The 20,186-nt window shown below is 35.4% G+C and overlaps 1 protein-coding gene across 8 annotated transcripts in view; it reads right to left on the bottom strand.

Annotated features, from left to right (window-relative positions):
* Window positions 1–13,348: 13,348 nt before the first annotated feature.
* LOC108376139 (scribble planar cell polarity protein) overlaps window positions 13,349–20,186 on the bottom strand; it is a 483,715-nt gene continuing 476,877 nt past the window's right edge. For all 8 annotated transcript variants that reach the window (XM_017632340.1, XM_017632355.1, XM_017632348.1 and 5 more), the window contains one exon: window positions 13,349–17,047. In XM_017632340.1, the coding sequence (XP_017487829.1) occupies window positions 14,870–17,047 (2,178 nt within the window). In that variant the 3' untranslated portion in view covers window positions 13,349–14,869. The remainder of the gene's footprint in view (window positions 17,048–20,186) is intronic.

The following is a 20,186-nucleotide window of genomic DNA, read 5'->3' on the forward strand; positions in this document are numbered from 1 at the left end:
ATTCTGGTCACACTTCCAGCTAGTAACGCTACTTCCGAAAGAAGTTTTTCAACCCTTCGCTGGTTAAAAACATGGTTGCGTAGTACCATGAATGAAGAAAGACTGATAGGTCTAGCACTTTTACACGAACACTTAGATATTGAAATTGACACTGAAAGGATAATAGAAAGATTTTCAAAAGGAAAGCGCAAAATTGAATTTGCAATTTAAATTATTACAATAAAAATTCTGAATAAGTTGTTAAGTTACTTAATTACATCCTTCATTTTACCATCATTGTAAGCAAGAAATAAGTATTTATATGTATATATTGCACTAATAAACCCAAGGTATAACTTTACATCTTGTGTGTGTGTGTTTTTTTTTTTCAAATAGTACATGCAATTGTTTTATTAGACCTTGCACCAAATTCACAAAATGAAAAGTAATATTATATCAAAAAACACTTTACTTCACACTTCATAAAAAATACCTGAACCTATATTTGCATGAAAAATAAATTAGGGTGAGATGCCTGTAATTTAACGTTATTTGACAAGTTGATCCCATTGATTGGGAAAATATTAGCTCTGATCCAATACTGTTCGTGTAAAGTCCTGTAAAAATGTCAAACAGCACAATTACTCTCTGAAGTGGGAGTAAAAAGTGAGTAACCGCAAAAAGTACGGGAACAAAAAGGCATTTTTCCTGTAAAAACGCCAACCAGTGTCAAATCGGAAATTTCGAAAAAACTGTAACCTTTTCTAAAAAATTTGGATTTACTGTTAAAACCAGGGTACGAAAATAAACTATATTATCCGTTACTATTTCATTTCGTTTATTACTTCAACAGTTCAGTGCAATACGAAAACAAAACGGCTGAGTTCACTTTGGTGATAGTACACTACAGTAGTTTAGTAGCTACAGACGAAACAACAAACGAAATGAATCGTGCAGAGAAAAATATATGTATGTATGTACACATATGCAATAACTAAACACAAAACGAATGGCTGCAATGAATAAATAATAAAAATGTTTTTTAATTGAATTGGATATGAAAATTTACAAAAAAAAATATTTTTCACGTAATTGAAACGTTTGTGATATCACCCTATGGTACAATTGTCACAAACGAAAAGCCATCGTTTCTCGTTGGGGAAAATGACAGTGGATCTTACAATTTGTTTCTGACTATGTACAAAGCTGTACAAAACCACAAATGATATGATGATCGATGAGCAAAAGGGAATTGTTTTGTACAGTTCATTTCGTACTCTGGTTAAAACTGTGTTTCTGGCAACATTGGTTACTGGCAAGTTACTGTATCTTTTTTTATTTTTTTTTTGCATTTCATACCATTGTGCGATGTAGACAATGCTATAATCACCACATGTCATTACACCTGACGTTGCTAAGAAATTTTGCATGGATTGGTCAAGAGTTCGATGTCTGGTATTAGGGCTTTCAACTGATGGAATTAATTTCTGTAATATTCATCGTCTATCGATAGAAAATTTGACTCAGTATTTATGTACGAATGTCCGAAAGCGATATAGCACTGTAAAGCCCTTCATTTGTAGAATATCATCAAAGCGGCACTTATAAAAGACGAAGGAGAATATTAGCCTGATTTTGAAAAAAAGTAACAGGAGCCAAACGCGTAGGTATGTACATGTGTAAGTACATATGTAGGTACGTACATATACATATGTAAATATTTACCTGTCCTTTAACGATGTAGTTTATTCTCTTTCTTTGAATTTTGAGAAATATGCAAATTCTACGCATTCTTGTCTGTTATCTGTAAATAAAAGATTCTGTGTACATACTTGCCATGGTTATGGCATTTATACACATTGTGCCATGAACATACAAGTGCATTTGTATTCATACCCTGTGGACAAACGCACTAGTGCCGACGTGGTTCGGTTCTAGAGAACTTAGAAACATGACCAGTGTGCGTTAATTCTCGTATGTATGCTAGCAACTACGAAGTTTAAATAGCTCGCCGCTACATCCCTTTTTCGATACTTTCGAATTAATCCTAAATTCGATAGATCGAGTTCGCTCTGCATACCCTTTTCTATAGTTCAAAACCAGTCCTAAAATCGGCCGACGAAAAACGTAACATGATTTTTGCTCTTCTCTTGGTAGCGATTCTTCATTATTTTCAAAGAAATTTGTTTTCAATTTGAACGAAAAAATCGGCAAACAAATATCTATTTGAAATAAACAAACCCCCGCTGCATCTTTTCGATAGTTCCGAGCTAGTTCTAAACCTTAGATATATATACATAGATTTCTAATTAAAGGTTTTTTTTTTATTTGGGGACTGACCAAATTCTTTGGAATCAAATTGCGTATCACTGAACAGAAATGCTTAGCAATAAATTACGTAGTTTGATCTATTAGACAATTGTTCTTGCTACTTGCAAAAAAAATATAATTAAAAAAAAAGTGAACTTAGCAACATCTTTTCACTCTAAGTTTGCGTTATGTAGTTTTACAAAGTAAAATATAATGGTGTTTTAAAATTACCACACTTCGCAGCTTTTGAACTAGTGGGATCTAGTTACTATCCGACTGGTTCATTTTCGCCGATAAAGATCTAGTACGGAACTAGAAATTTGGTTCTCTAGTTCGGAGTTTCCCTGCAGGGTATGTATGTACATTTGTATGTATGCTTGTGATTCTATGTACACGTGAGGGATATAAATGATTCATGTTCACATGATGGGCTGCTTTCATTGCTCACTTGGAGCTGAGGACTTTGAAACACTTCTTTTTTCTTGAGCTTGCTGTCCGTTCATATTTCGCTGTCGCAGTGGAATTTCTCTAGACGAATCTCGTTAGCCGGGAAAATGTCACATTTGTTAATATCGCAGTTTTCGTCTTTCTGAAAATTACCGTTATATGGGAAGTAAGCGTGGTTATTGTCCGATTTTGCCCATTTTCCATCCGTCCTACGCCAGAAAGAAGTGCACGTACCAAGTTTCGTTAAGATATCTCAATTTTTACTCGAGTTATCGTGTGCACAGACGGACGGACGGACGGACAGAAAGTCACCGCTTAATCGATTTCTCTTTTCATTCTGATCATTTATGTATACATTTGTCTATATCTATCTCGATTCGTTTTGCCTGTTACAAACAACCGTTATGTGAACAAAGTTATAATACCCTTGTGCACAAGTGCGCTCGGGTATAAAAATAGTTAGGTGCTGGCAGAGAAAAAACGGATAACAAAAACAGATTGCGCAGGTGAGGGAAAATATGTATAGGCTGATCGCAGCACATTTTGGGCCCATATACCTACATATGTATCTACATACATATTATAGATATGTACATACATACATATGTACGTATAATACGCGAAAGCTTTTTGTCATATCATCAGACCTGTAATGTTAGTCCGATTTTACAAAATCAGGTATCCAATTAAAGGGTTTGGCCTATAGATGTGCAATAGCTTCATATTTTTTAAAAAGAGTTGCCACCTGATTAATTAAAAAATTAAATTCAAATTAATTTTAAGTTAAATCAATTATTACAATATGAGTATCGATCGAAATGGCTTTGAAAAGGCTTTATTTCTTAATTACACATATGTAGGAGGGTTGCAACCTGTTTCAAAAAGCACTTTCGACTTAAATAAAGGCAGAATTGAAATGTATATCCCGATATGGATATCAGACGAAAGAGGTTGTGGTCGGAAAATATTTTGAAAAATGTTGCCACATGTTTCAAAATTATAATTTAAATAAAGTATGCATGAGTTAAATGAAATATTAAAATCTTACGTGAATCGAAGGTGGTAAGATATCCTTAGTGTAAACATTTAGATTATTTAAGAGGGTTGCCACCTGGTAAAAACGTAAACTCAAATTATTTAATAAGTTAAAGCAATCATTGAAAATATGGGTATCAAATGACATGGGTTTAAAAAGGCTTTATTTCTGAACTGTATTTAGGAGCGTTGTCACGTATTTAAAAAATCAAATTTAACTCAATCCATCAGGCACATGAAATATTTATGTAGGTATCACAATATCAGACACTAGAGATTTGTTTATTTCTTAACTATATTTAGGAGAGTTTCCAGGTATTTCAGAAGTCTTAGCTAACTTATGCACAAATCCGAAGACGAAGATAATGCGAAGATGAGCATGAGCTCAAATAAGAATACTAATACGTAAAGTAATACAAATTTCTGCAGTATGAAAGGAAATAAAAAAGAATCGAAATAATGATACACATCATGCATGGCATATACATACGGTGACCATATTTATGAGAGCCGAATACGGGACAAAAATAATTTTGCAAATTCTTTCCACCACAGCTTACAGATCTGAAAGCCTCCTTCAATGAACCAAGATGTATTAGCCCTAAAACAGTATCCTTTTAGTAAAATCAAAAATTTGTAGGATAATTTTCTCGAGATTTTTACCCCGAAAAATTTGTTTAAAAAATTCGTTAAATTTTAGTATAATAAAGCGCAATATTAAGTCGCTAAGGCTTGCCATTAGTTTTTGGCAATTTTTGTTTTTGTTGACGGTGTTGCGTATTTTTTCGTACAGAGTAAGTGAAATATTGCAGAATTAATTTTTGTAGTTTTTTGGCACAAAGTTGGTAATTTGATATTATATGATTTTTGTTAGGAAAAGAGCTTTACTTTCATAAATAATAAATTTTAAATAAGCTAAGGGAAATATCCAAAACTTACTAAAATGTCGAGTGCTAATTTTTATTTTAGTCACTGTATGTTATCCTCGATTCGAATCACAGGCATTCAGATTAGAAAATAATAACTGTTTATGGAGAAAATTACGATCACATACCAACATCACTTAAAACTCGTTCATAGACATGCCATTTTAATGAGCTCTTAAGTGGGCGAAATACCAAATACGGGACATTAAAAGAAATACAGAACATTTAGCGTCCCGTATAAAATAAATAAATTAACAGGACAATGGGTAAAAAAAGAGGACTGTCCCGTATAATACAGGACGGATGGTCACCGTACATATACATATCTATTTCTAAGCTGATGGTACATATGATTGAAGTTCATGTGGATCTGCTTCTCTATTGCTAAGTATTAATATTTTGCAATTCATATTGATTTTTTAAATTCAATTCAAAACAATCAAAACGAATATTTCATATACCGTTTTTAACATGAATGTGATCTTAATAATATCACGTATTTTACTTGTAAGTTTAGCGGCTGTGACTCCGGCACAGCCTGCATGTCAAAAAGAAGGTGCTGAACTGATCCTTTTTTATTTATTATTATTACATTCCTTTTATTAGCTCGGGATGTAACTATGTAATATTGATGCGCCTAAAAGATGCAGCGACTTCTATTCTCAACTTACATACCTGATGACAGTACGAATGGCAATTATAATAGGGAGGTTTTAGTTTTTTAAACTATAATTTTATTTATTTTCTTGAGATTGTAGGATCTTCTATACATACATATATATATAGATATATATATATATATACCATAATAAAACTGTAGATTGTTTGAACTCACTAGTCTCCGGAACTACTGAATGGATTTTCATGGGGCTTTAACTGGTATATAGAGAGTGACCTCGGACGTTACCAAAGGTATAAAAAAATTAGATCTGGCAAGGGGGCGTGGCACCTCCCATACGCGTGACATTTTTAATCAGCTATAACTTCTAAACCGTAAGTCACATGACTTTGAAATTTGCTGAGTTGACATACATACATATCCATGGTAGACGCTTATTTATAAAAAGGGCGTGGCTTATCCTATAGGTGTGAAATTTTTAATTACCCATAACTTCGGAATCATACGTCACATGAATTTGGAATTCCGCTCTGCAAAAAATGGTGGCGACAGATGGCGCCGGAGTCGAGATATTTAGAGAACCCGTTGTTATCGTATGACCTGGACCTGGTACTTACTTTATGATAAGAAGTGCTTCTGCAGAAAAATGGACCCAAAACGTAGATGGCGCCGAAATAACGATATTTAGATGCCCCCATGGGCGTAGCAAGGTAGGAAGCCGCAAAATGGTAGCTCTGAGTATTGCGCAATATTTAAGTATAATGTTATGGGGCGCACTCTACAATAATTTGAGTTAAGAATTTTTTTTTACACCTAAGTTGAGTAAAATGAAAAAAATCAATTTGAAATATGGTATATGGAAATATGGTTTATAAACAATAATTAATTACTAATAAACAATTACTGATGTTTAGTTCACTAGATCGATTCAGTAGATCAATATTTGCAATTTAAAAAAAAAATCGTTAAAATCCTTGCTTTTTTGCGGCAGTTATAAGCGATTTAATCACAAGTTGCTATTAAGAGAGGAAAAAAGAAGCGTTCGTACTCAAAAAGAAAAAAATTCATTATTCGAAAAATTCGCATTTCTGAGCAAAAAGAAAAAATACGTGTCTTCTTAAATTGTTCAAGGAACAATCCCTGTGAGTTTTATCGCAAACTTAAATTTGAGATGGAATGAGCCCTATATATATACTGTATAAAAAATTATACTCCCAACGCGAACAAAATAATTAGTAAATTGATTTAAAAAGTGGATATGTGGATCAACCGGTTCTGTATCAAGTTATTCTCTCTAACTTCAAAGCACTTTCATTTAAAAAGGGTAAAAACCTAACTGCAGTCGACATTGAGCAACAATTTATTGAACGGAAACTATAAATAAATTTATAGTTCAATTGTTTATTACTTTGTCTTTAGGTTTGTGTATTTTCTAAGCGTACAACGAAAGTTTTGTATCACAGAACCAATCTGGGATTATTGATAAAACTATAGACCGGTTGGGTGAACAGCCAAGACGTTTACCTCTTAAGTGTGACAAAACAAAATCAAGTAATATATTTAGGATAAATGAATATACCAGCATAAAAAATCTGCATACTCAAAATGTGCAATACGTCCTCATATTTATACATACCTATGTATATAATTTAAGAGAAGATATTTCGCTGCAAAGCAATGATTACAAATTGTTAGTTTACCTTACAAAATTGCGGAGGAATATTACAGAGTATACGGAAAAATGTTTATTTTTTTAAATTTTTTATTTTGAGTGACGTCTGGTCCGGCTATTTTGTTTACTATACAGTAGGGTGGTCCAAAAAAATAAAGTCGGAGTTTTAATGCCGGCACACCCTAGGATTGATCTATATCGAAAAAAATATACCCCTATTTTTTATTTTGAAATCAAAAAATATTTAGGAGTGCTCAAAGCACTCAAAGTTTTCCATGTATTTTATATGGAGAAAAAAACATCTTTTCGTAGAAATAGTGTAGAATTCTTGAAAATCAATATTTTTCGATCGGAAAACTTTACTTATCTTCAGGAGATTCCCAGTAATAATACTCAATTGTTTCTTTAACAATTTTTTCATGGTAACTATATTTGATTGGCCCTCCAAAGCCCTTAGAAATTGCAATGGGGGGCCAATAAAAAATCTTTAATCATAAAAAATGGTTTAATAAACAGTTGGATATTAATACTGGAAGTCTCCTGAAGAGAACCACAGTTTTCCGGTCGAAAAATATTAATTTTCAAGAGTTTTATACCATTTCTACAAAAAATTGTTTTTTATCCATATAAAATACATAGAAAACTTTGAGCGCTTTGAGCACTCCCTAAATATTTTTTGATTTCAAAATAAAAAAATATGGGTATATTTTTTGGGTATATAACAGTCCTAGGGGGTGGCGGCATTAAAAATCCGACCTTATTTTTTTACATACATTTTTGGACCACTTTACTATACAGGTATGTAGAGCTATGAATTCAAAAAATACATCAGGGTTTAGTTGAGATATTCGTTTTGGGCCACTATGTTTTGTACATTTCCCAGTACTGCAAAGCTTTTGACTGTCATTCACGTGGGAGTGGCCAGAAGTGGTTCGTGTGCTTGCGGTTCAAATCGCAGCTAGCTACGTCCGGAAATTTATATCCATGAATCCTCTGGGTAGCGACCGAATGCTAGTTTGGGACCGAGGTAAAGTGGGAGGGCGTAACACCCCGCGTGCACCCAATGAAAAAAAAAACATGCCTCGGATGATACCCCCTTCTATTGATGACGATCACTGCAAATATAGGAAGGACTATGATTTTAGGGTATGCACTTGGAATATCCGAACCCTTAATCGGGATGGAGCCTCTGCCCGGCTGGTTGATATCCTAGGGAATATAAAGGCTGGCATCACCGCTATCCACGAAATGTGATGGACGGGGCGAGGAAGGTAAGCGTGGAGCCTTGCGACGTCTACTACAGTTGCCACGTAAAGGGGTGTTTCGGTGTTGGATTTGTGGTGGGAGAGAAACCGGCGTTCACTCTAGTGGACGAGAGTCTAGCCACAATCCGCATCAAAGCGAGATTCTTCAACATCTCATTCATATGTGCCAATGCCCCGATGGAAGAGAAGGACGAGGCATCCAAGGCTCTCTTAGCTTAGAGCGTACATGCCAAGGTGGGCAACGAAGGGATCTTTGGCGCCAGTGTCGGAACAATCAACCTCCACATAGAAACGGCGGGCTTAGGGTGATCGACTTCACCAGGGTCCGAAACTTGGCAGTATGTATTACTGGGTTCTAGCATAAAAAAATATAACAAGCTACATGGATGTCTCCACACCGAAAAACGGGAAACGAAATCGAGCATGTTGTGATAGACGGAAGGCATACTTCCACGTTTTAGATGTACATACGTACACTCCGAGGGTCAAACATCGACTCGCACTACTATATTGATGCATCCAATATACGACCGATCCTCGGAGCAGCAAAAAAGGGCCCCCAACAATGCAAGGAAAGTTCAACGTCGAAAAGCTGCAATCAACACAGACGGCCAATGGTTTTAGCTTTCGCTCGACCTTCACACCTGCTGTGAGAGAGCACTCTTCAACAAATGGACTTGCGCGAGCTGTAGAACCACATTTCCCGCTCATTACTGGTACGATGAGGAGTGTGAGAAAATGCTTGAAATGCTGGACGACAGAAAAAAACACACGTAATTTTTAACAGCGAGTTGAGCGACTTACGGAAGGTTTCAAGACTCTTGTGGGAGCAACCATGGCGACCTAGTGACCGATGTCCAGAACGTACTCAGATTATGTAGGGAACACTTTTCGACCCTTTTGAATGGCAGAATCACTGAAAGAGGTGGAAAAGACGAACCCGAGGTCCAACTCGATGACGAAGGAGTCGATATCCCAGCGCCTGACTATGACAAAAAGTGCCAAAGCTCCTTGAGCTGACGGCCTGTCAGCTGAGCTATCTAATAACGATGGCAACGAGGTAATAAGGTGCATGCCCGACGACTGGAATTCAAGTGCGCTCTGCCCGATCCACAAGAAAGGCGACCCCGCCATGCGTGCCAACTACCGCGGGATCAACTTTCTAAGCATAGGTTGCAAGGTCTTATCGAATGTATTGTCTACCATAGACCAGGTATTCACAGCACGCCAAATCTTGGAAAAGACCCGCGAGAAAAGGATCGGCACTCACCACCTATTTCTCGACTTTAAATCCGCTTTCGACAGCACTAAAAGGAGTTTCCTATATGCCGCTATGTCTGAATTTGGTATCCCTTAAAACTCATGCGGCTGTGAAAAATGACGTTGAGCAATACCACCAGCTCTGCTCTGTTGCCGTTCGCCACCAGACGGGGTTTCAGACAGGTCGACTCTCTTTCATGTGACTTCTTTAATCTGATGTTGGAGAAGATAATAAGATCTGCAGAACTGAACCGTTTAGGAACAATTTACTACAAGAGCGTACAATTGCTGGCTTATGCCAATGACACTGACATCATCGGTAAGAAAAACTGCGAAGTCTGCCCTGGCTTTTCGAAGTTGGACAAGGAAGCAAAGCGAATGGGTCTGGTGGTAAACGACGACAAGACGAAGTATATCCTATCATCAAACAAACAGTCAGGACATTCGCACCTTGGCACCCACGTCAATTTTGACAGTTATAATCTCGAGAAAGTAGAGAATTTCGTTTACTTGGGAACCATCATTAACACCGATAAAGTCACTCATTATGCCCGTGCTGATAGATGGCGAATTAAAATACAGCGGTTCAACTGCTCAGCTCTGAAAGTATTCTAGCTTCACTTGGCATTTCCAATTGGCGTCAGTTGGCCAAAATCGCTTTGGCGGTTACAGCGCCAAATAAGAAGAAGAAGAAGAGAATAGATCTATATCTATTATCAGACACACAGTGTTATAATCCCGACGAAATCCTTGACGGTGGTACCGGGAGGGGAACGGTACAAGACGGTAGGAAGTTTAGTTTGGGTTAAACTCTCACACGGACGGGGTTAGGCTTTCGATGCTTCCTCCTCGTAAAATAAACATGCTCAATAAAATGTTAACAATTTAAGTCGACGAATAGTTGTATATCAACTTTTGTGAACTTCTGTTTATTTGTTTTTTGTACAACATATTTACCTCTATTGGTTACAATAATTTTAAGCTATAATAAACCATTTTTTAGTAAGTAAGTTATTGGTTTTACTTTTTTTTTTGCATCGAAGGAGATTAGTACTTAACCCAAATATTATCTCACCGCTATTATTCTTGGCTTATGAGCAAGCAAGGTCCTGCTGTTCAGTCGTTCCAACCTAAACTAATATTGTTTTGGATTACAAACCGTTTTTGCATAGCAACATTATTTTTGTATTGGTTAACGCAAAAGTTCATATATGGCGTCGCGAAGCAAGCCAGGCATTTGCTAGTTATTTCATAAATATATAATGCATTATTTCGCGCTGTGACGATGGCGTTAAACATTTTTGTCTTTGGTTCTCTTTCCTTTCTCAATAATAACGACCAATTTCGAAATTATAAGATTTCTTCTTTTTTCTGTTATATCTGGAACACCGATGTGTAAGTAGGTTTGGTGATTAACTTAAGTTTATGCCTGAATTGTCTTCTGCACACAAGGTTAGTTAATAGAGAATGGTCGGTTTCCCACCTCAACCTAAGCAATTTGGCATGCATTTTCATTGTGATCTTTTACCAACAGACGTTATAAAAACTAGGGTTTAATATCCCTCTGCACATGTGCTGTCGATTGTAAAAACTCCCAGTGTATGTATTATAATAGTAATTATAATTATTTGTTTATATACATAAGTATATTATGTGCTTTTATTAGAGTCAAACAAAAAACCTGTAACCGATACGATCTGATACCCTACACTACTCAATCATATTATTTTTAAGTGTAACCCTATATTATGAATTCGTCCGCTTGCATTTTGTTATCCCATATTACTAAACGATGTTTGTTGTATGAAATCCGATAGTTAGATTCATAATAGGGGGGTTAACCAGATTAACATTTGGCAACACTGCTTGCGAGGCGAAGAAATTTGGCAAAGCGAACGGTTTGGGGAACACACCTAAAATTTACATTAAGGATCTGTGCCAATTGATAGAAAAGAGGAAATTTTGATGGATCAAAGTAAAAGTTTGGCATTTCTCGAGGTTAATACGAATACCTACACCTGGAATGAATACAGCTTATAAACATGTATACACATAAAATTGCTTGGCGGTAATAAAGAGTGAACATGAAAATTAAATTATTTGTTTTTCTTACTTTTTTGGCCTTTATAACAGTTATATTCAACAATTTATATTGAGCTCGAGGCCGTTTTAAATGAAAATTTTTATTGTGGAAAAGCAACAATAATTTGAAAAAATGGTAGAAGTGATAGCTATTTCGGAAATCACCACATTTCCTCATCAGACTTCTTTCAGTAGGATTCGAACCGACGATCCCACTGGCTCGAGCTCAATATAAATTGTTGAATACATGAAAATTAAAGCTAAAAAAGCACAAAAAAGTACGTTATTTGCAAGTTACAAAATAAACATAAATTTTAACAATTCCAACAACACACAAAAATAGAGCTTCCGCACAAGCGTGTGTTTTATTTTCCAACTGTCAAAATTTTACTTTGTATTTGGCACAGCAAAATTCAATTTATTTGTACACCATAGCAAATTTTTTCACCCCGGCTCATCACGGAGAAAAAAGTTGCCGATTGGCACAGACCTAAGAGTGCAAAGAACTTTTACAATACGTTTCGCGATTTTTTGCTTTCTGGGTATATATAGTATATACATATGGGCTGATTTACCAAATACATATTGAGTTTTTAACTAACTTACCATTTTTCCACATAAATAAATAAAAAATAGACATATTTTTTCTAATAAAAGTGATTAAAATTTTATTACAATTCAGTTAGCTACTATAAAATATATTCGATTATTTACTTTTAATATTTGCCTTTTTTGTTCAAAGACATTATAAAATTTTCTCTTTAAAAGTTTAATACAGGATTTTAAATCCAGCTGAGAGATATACATACATTTATTTATTTTATGTTTGCCTATACTTATTTGTTGTATGTGTGTATGTATATGCTTGTATTTATGTATAGAATGTATAGTCTCAATAAAATTAATTTAGCTACACACGTACTGACCTCAATCTTGCGTACGTGCATGTTTGCTTCAGGGCGGTATTGATCTTACTTTATTAGTTGTGCATTGAATTTACACCTGTATGTTCGAATTTACCTTGCTACATACATATTCATGTTTCTGAACATATCTAATGTATTCTTAAACAAAATTGATATCGTAGTGTAAAAAAATTCATTTTAATCTTTTTGTACAAATATGCACACATATATAGACACAACAGTTAAGCAATACAAATTTATACGTATTATATGTACATACAAACATAAATATACTAAATTATTTGTGCAAATACATGTAAATGTTATCAGAGATACAATCAGTTGCTCTCTTAAAATTGCATTTCCAAACGCTAGGAAATCAAATTATGAACGGAATGGTGCAAAGGGATTAATTTACTTATAATCAAATTCAAGGTATGTATTTTAATTGAGGAGTTTCTCATATTTTTGTGGAATTTTTCTTCTATGCTAAAAAATTTTTACGAATTTTGGACGATCGTTTTTCACATTTTATGTCGTTAAAATTTTGTTCATCGATTTATCTTACTAACGATGTTTCGTTAATCTATGTACGTTTTATTCATATGCACGGAGAACAGAGATAAATACATACATATATATAGGTTATAGATATAGAAGACTTTCGGACGCCAGTACAGTGGATTTTATTTGCGCAGCATTATTTTTGCTCCTAAAATTGTCAAGACAAACCAAAAAAGCGATTGAAAAAATAAATTTGTAAAACGGCAAAAATAAATGCAAAATTACTTTTTTAGGGCAAAATATAAAGCAAAGAAAAATTTTATTTAACTCAATTAAATGAAATCCTTTGCTTTAAAAAATAAACCAACTTAAAGAATCATGACGATTTTGAGAATTATATGTATTTTTACATGTAATGTCGGTTGGGTATCGTTACCTAAATGCATAATGACACAAAAACAATTACTTGATGACCTCTATATTAGTTACAAATGATAAATGCAAGTGGTTGTTTGTTAATAAAAACATTATTATCTGTTTTATGGAAAAGTAAAAGTAAATAAAACTGCATAAATTATCGGCGACTACATTCAGGGCAAATGTATGTAGTACATATATATGAACATGCATTTCAATATGAATATCGATATGTTTGTGTAACGCATTGTTGAACAAGAACATTTTCAAAGTTTTTCTTGCTACAAAAATTTAGACTATTATTAATAATAGTGAATCCAAAAAAAAATATATCCACTTTACGGAGATCGCTTCATCAATCATTAGATATTCAGACCTCATTGCACTTTTTGAGTTTTGTATTTGTACTTACCACCCCATTAGGTCACTTACATAATTGGCGTACACATCGATATAATTTATACTTATTCTGCCTTCGGAATTATTAAATATCGGTTCTTTTGTTGGGCAAACTTTCATTTAAATACCCCCGATTTGAGGGATAAAATTGGTACCATTGGAATGCTGGAGGCCTCCTTTTTAGAAATACTCACTTTTATATGCCGGATCCGTTTTTACGATACGATACTTAGTATTAACGCTTTTTCCGAAAGAGCTGTATGTTTTACCTTTTTAGGAAATTTTCATAATTTATACCATCCGGTTACACTAGCATTAGTGTGTTCGCGCGGAACTTCTTTCGGACACGCTCCAAAAAAATAACCCTCATAACTTTGGCTACGCTGGCCCAGGGTCTCCCCAAAAACACCAGTAAAAACATTTTCTTTTAGGAGGCATGAAACCAGTCCCTCATAATTGTTAAACTCCCGGCGAATAAAACGAAGAAAATAAAAAGCAAATGTATTTTTTTTACATTGAAATTCGCCTCTAACATTTATGTTTTGTGTTTGCTTTTAAAATCTGGTAACACATTCTTTTTACTTCAATGTGCGTGCCACCATTTAGGATAATAGTTAAATTAAAAGAATATTGGATAAATAAAATATAAGTGATTCTCTATGGAAAACAAAACAAAAACAATTAAAGTGATTTCACGAATAAATTGTGTTCTTTACTAAGCAAGTAAAAAACATTAAGACTAAATATCTTTAAAACTAGAACGCTTCCGCACCTAAAAGTAGGTATGTATATTTGAAAATTGGAGTACTCCAGCTTTCCAATGGTACCACTTTTAATCCCCGAAACGGATGGCTCTATTTCTAAGTCTGTCTCTTTTTATCATTTTGTTTCCATGCCATTACCTTAATACATACATACATATTTGTATGCACATACATACACGAACTATGTATACTTTTATATATGTAAGTGAGCACGATTTGTGCTTTGTGCAAGGCTGCTGCGTTTTCGTCTACGTGTCGAGAGCAATGTTTTCGTTCATTTTACGTCTATTTACTTGTTGCCTGTTTTCCTTTACGCTTTTGTTTACTTGGTTGTTTGCTCTGTTTACTACTGCCAGCAGTTTCTACTGAGCTGGACATTGTAGTTGTTACCGTAGTTTCAAATGGCAATTGGCCACCTCTGTCATGGCCAACTGCCCCCGCATCCGTAGTCCCTTGAGTTTTACTCGCTTCTGATTTCAATACCACTGCTCGCGGAATGCCACTTTTTATCACATTCGAAATTGTAGTCGTTGTGGTGGTGACAGTCCCGTCGGGATCGGTGGTAGTGGTCGTTATAACACTCTCGCCTGTTTGTTGATCGAATATTTGCTTAAGATCGCCGCCGGCATGAAGAAGTTTATTAAAAAGTGCCTCGCCAGACTCTTCTTGGGACTGCTCAGAACACTTCGGTTTGCTATCGGCCTTGTGTATGGTTTCAACAACAATAGTTTTCTTGCCGCCATCTTCATCTATGACAGTCTTCGTCTCTACAGTGCGTGAAATACCCTGTTTGGGACTTTCGGTGGATGCACCACATCCCTCTTCGTTTTCCAGGCATACTGCTCCTGCCATTGCGTCGTCATCGGCCAGAAGATTCTCAACAGATTTGCGCAGTTGTTTTGTGATCTCTTCAAGCTTGCGTTGTTCTGCTTGCAGTTTTTCGACCGTATGCTCGATGTCCTTGTCTACATATTTTAGTTCGGCAGTGGCCTCGGTAGTAGATTTATCTAACACATTCTCTGCCTCCTTAATGGTAGTATAAGTTTGAGATTTTTGCAATTTCAGCGGGGCTTCCGTGTTGCGATTTTCAATAACTTGACACCCGTCGACCAGTGTTACATTTACAGCCTCTTCATCATCTTCTGCTTCAGCATCGTCATCCGAATCACTCGAATCTAAGGAATCTTCTTCCTCCTCCTCGTCATCATCATCCTCATCCGCATCGCTTTCATCGTCGTCTAAGCCTCCAGCCAATTTTTCAATTGTGTTCCTATTACTGTCTTTTATTAGTTCCTCCAGTAGGCGCTCATTTCCATTATTATCACCCACGCCTCTTGGTGCCAAACGCGTACCGCCTCTGATCACTGTACCACGCGCTACCGCATAATCGACCTCGTCGTCTTCATCCTTATCAGAATCGCCGTAGGCCATCTCTTGCTGCTCATCATCATCTTCTTCAAGACTTTTCTGTAAATTCAATTTAACACGTTCATTCTCTAATAGCTCCACCAACACGTTTTTCATTTTCGCATTCAGTGAAAGTTCCTGTGGCGGCTGGTGTAGCAACTGTAAATTTTTTTGTTTTTCCTGTGTAGGTAAAACAAACGTATCACTACGGAGCACTCCCGCTGAAGCAGCAGCCAATTGTTCAGTCTCAGAGTCATTATCGTGTTCATCTTCAATGCAAGCCGCTTGCTGAATCTCAACTCCCTTTGGCCGCAGTCTTGCCTGCGTTTCGTTGTCGAAAATTGGATATTCGTATTCGATTGTCTTACCCACCACAATGCTTTGTACCTGTCCTTCTCCGGTTATCAGCGGATTTACCACCTCCACAATAGTGTGTGTTGTGGTTTCACTCTTTGTTGGAGATGAAGAATGTGTCGATGTGAGAGTTCTATCTGCCGGGATCATCGGGGCTGTTACAACAACTTCCTTAGCCAATGTCTGATGTATTTTTATTGGCATAGGCTGTATTCGCAACTTCGATGCAGACGCCATGCTATCAATGGATGCGGTACTGAACTTGCCAGAGCCGTCGAAATCATCAAAAGTTGCGAATTCGTCATCGGTGCGTAGAAATAGTTTTTCATTATTTGCATGAACGGTCACTATGGAGGCGGCATCTTCCTCTTCGTCGTAATCGTCATCATCACCATTATCATCATTTGCTTTATCTACCTTGTCACCGTCTTTATCGTCGTCATACTCGTCGACCGTGTCCAGCAACATTGTTTCCCTTAACAGCTCTGGTGGCTCTTCATCCTCTAACGTCTCATCGGCAACTACAACAATTGCTTGTGTTGCTGCTGCCGCCACTGTTTTTGCGTCTTTGGCACTTGCTCCGTAAGTTGATGATGTAAGCGGACTGCTGCTTTTAACATTTCTGCTATCGCTTCCATCGTCATCGTCACTTTCTGGATCTTGCAACTCTAATGAGATTATCTTCTCCTGGCAAGTTTCCACCTGAATTGATTGGTAAGTAGATGGAAATAATCGAATTCTCTTTAAATATTTTTTAAATTGCTTTTATTTTCTCATTTTAGCCCGATAAAATTTGTTGTGTAGTTAAAGTAGTTAGTTCACAAAGATAAGATTTTTAAGATAGTAAGGTGGGAAAGGGGTGTGTATAATCGATAGTAATGATATTAGCAAAGTGAAAGCAAAGCGTTAGATATACTTAAACAGAGGCCAAACGCTATTTACCGAACAAATCACTACTTTTTAAGCATATTTACAAATGTGCGTATTATATATCGTCACCTGAAATGCAAAAAGACGTAACAAACATCATCGTTGAAATGCAAAAAGTCATAACTAATAAAAAATTCAAAATTGACTTTTTGATTTATATGATGGATTTCATCGAACCACAACTCCCCACATCATTTTATGAAACAAAAATTTAATATTAGTTACGACTTTTTACATTTCATTAACGACGTTGTTACGCCTTTTTGCATTTCAGGTGACGATATGTATGTGTGTGTATGTATTTATGCACTAGTGTATAGAGTCAGACCGATTCCCAATTTTTGGCCGATGCCGATGCCGATTAATCGGCCTTAGGACAAAGACGCGGCCGATGTCGATGCCAATTCCTTAAAAAAAATTACATACCTGAAAATAATTCACTCAAGAAAAATTTGTTTGATAAACTTTTATAATAAAAAATAAAACATAAAAAAATTACATTACAAAACAAATAATCTTCATGAATCTATTCATTTATTTATGTAGCTTCTGCAGACTATACAGGTGTTGTATTGAATACAATTTGTTAATAAACAGTAACCGTAAATTTTTAATGAAAAAGGCATTTTCGTAACGTAAACGATTTAACAATCCAGTAAAAAGAACCCGAAGAATTTAGGAATTTAGGTATTAATTCAAGGATAATCGTAACAATAACTCTACTAGTGTGTTTATATTGTTTAAGTAAAAACTCGATAACGGAGAATGGGTGCACTAGCTGCAAGCTACTTTAATTGACGGGCACAGTTGCATTTAAAATTGGGAACTTATAGTAAGTAATATTGCAAATCATAAATAATGGGAGCATGCAACTGTGGCAGCTTTATTTTCATAAATACAAACCAAAACGAGTTTTAAAATAACATCGGAATGGAATAATAACTCTTTGGAAACGAAAAACGGTTAACATCAGTTGAACACACTCTCGCAACGAAACGATACTATTGTATGTGTATAATAGGGATGTTACGAATATTTGTAATCACATTCGATTAAGCGAATGATCCACCACATTTTGAACATTCGCATCGACATTCGCAAGTTCTGCTAAAAGTCTTTTAAGCAAACAAGAAGGAATTTTATATTCCTCGAGCGAAAATGAGACATTAAGGCTCAATTGAAGGCATGTCTTGAAGAAAACCGAGCCTGTTCTTTTGCAAAAAACTCAAGCTACTAACTATGAAAATCGACGAATAACTAAAGAAGCTGTGAATGGTCAAATGAAAATGTGCAATCATTTTTTGTACGAAATACTTTTTTGTCCACGAAATAATGTTACGCCATTTCGTACTTGGCCGTACTCGTACTACATGGTGGATGAGTTTGAAGACCGAATTAAGTAGGGTGGGGCTAAAATTTATTTACGGCGTATTATTATTCGTTAATCCTTACATATGATACATACAATTTGAAAGTCATGATTTTTGTTTTGACCGTTATAAAATTTTGCTTACAAATGTTTACAAAGTTTCCTAACAAAAACTAAAAACATTTGCCAAGGTTTAATTGTAATCTTACGTGAAAAAAACGTCAATAACTTTATAAGTTCAGGAGGTTTGACATGGGGGGACAAAACTACATCAAGTGCCATTAAAACATATTAAATTTCCTACTGACTTATAGGCAATTTTGACCACTTTGTGAAAAATTTCATGAAAATGTTAAACTTTAGGGCCTTTCAGCCACGTCTTTCTGTTGTCCGATTTTAAAAATTTTTGGCACGGCAAACCAAAGGAACATTTGTTCCTTGTTGCTTTGTAGTTTAACAGAATATATTTCCATGCAACTAAGGCGGAGTCTAATGTACATATATTAAATAATTTTTAACTTGCTTCCGTTCTATTTATTGTGCTAATGTATTTATACCCACAGATAAATAAGTATGTATGTATACACATGTAAATAAGTATATGTTTAGTATATCCACAGGGTAACTACATTAGGGTGTTCAAGAAATTTTTAAGAGAAATTTAATATGAATACCCTCTAACTATTTTTGGGTATGCAGTTACATGATCTATGAAATTCTAGTAAAACAAGTGCAAGTTTTAAGTTGCTGAACACTGAAATTGCTTTTTAATATTTTATTTTTTGCAGACGGCCGTAGGATCTCTTTGACATGAGGTTTAACATTTAGCTTAGAATTTTTTATGCAAGTATAGTATCTAATGTAAAGTAATGGTTTTCTACCAAAAAATGTTACTTCCTCATTACCCGCTTCGCTCAAACAGGAAAAAGGAGGCAACGGGAAGGCACAAGAAACACCTAGAGTTCATTTATGGTGGGAAACCTAATTTGCTTATTTTGGAGGATGAGGCAAAGCTAGTGTACCTACAATTGACATTTTTACATAAGTACACCCCGCTTCGCTTGAATAGGCGCTTTATTTTTCTTCACGAACCGGGCTTATAATAATTCATTGTAATGAAGAAGAGCAAGAATGGATCAAGCAGGAACACTTTTACCTCTAGAAAATACGAAAATTGTGGTGTCGAGGATCCATGGCTTTGAAGGCCATCTATTTGGAGTGAAATTAAAATAAATGGGGATAACTTTGGCTGTCAAAGTCGGCGAACAGCATCGAGAGAAAAAATATTAACAGGAATATTCTGACTGTTACCGAACATATCGAACCCTATTTGCGATTTTAAAAGGTAAATTTTACACGAGAGGTTTTTTTTAATTCTCCCTTAAACAGTGTAAAAATTTGATTGGATTTAAATGGACAACAACATTATTGGATGCTAGCTTTCCAATGGACTATTTATTTTTTGCATGGCTTATTTTCTAAAGGTAAGATGGTGCTTAAAATAATTTTCCTCAACATGCTGAGAGGAAAGTTATGAAAGAA

Source organism: Rhagoletis zephyria, unplaced genomic scaffold (genome assembly GCF_001687245.7).
Source record: "Rhagoletis zephyria isolate East Lansing unplaced genomic scaffold, Rhagoletis_zephyria_1.1 Rzeph_scaffold_00097, whole genome shotgun sequence".
Lineage (NCBI taxonomy): Eukaryota > Metazoa > Arthropoda > Insecta > Diptera > Tephritidae > Rhagoletis > Rhagoletis zephyria.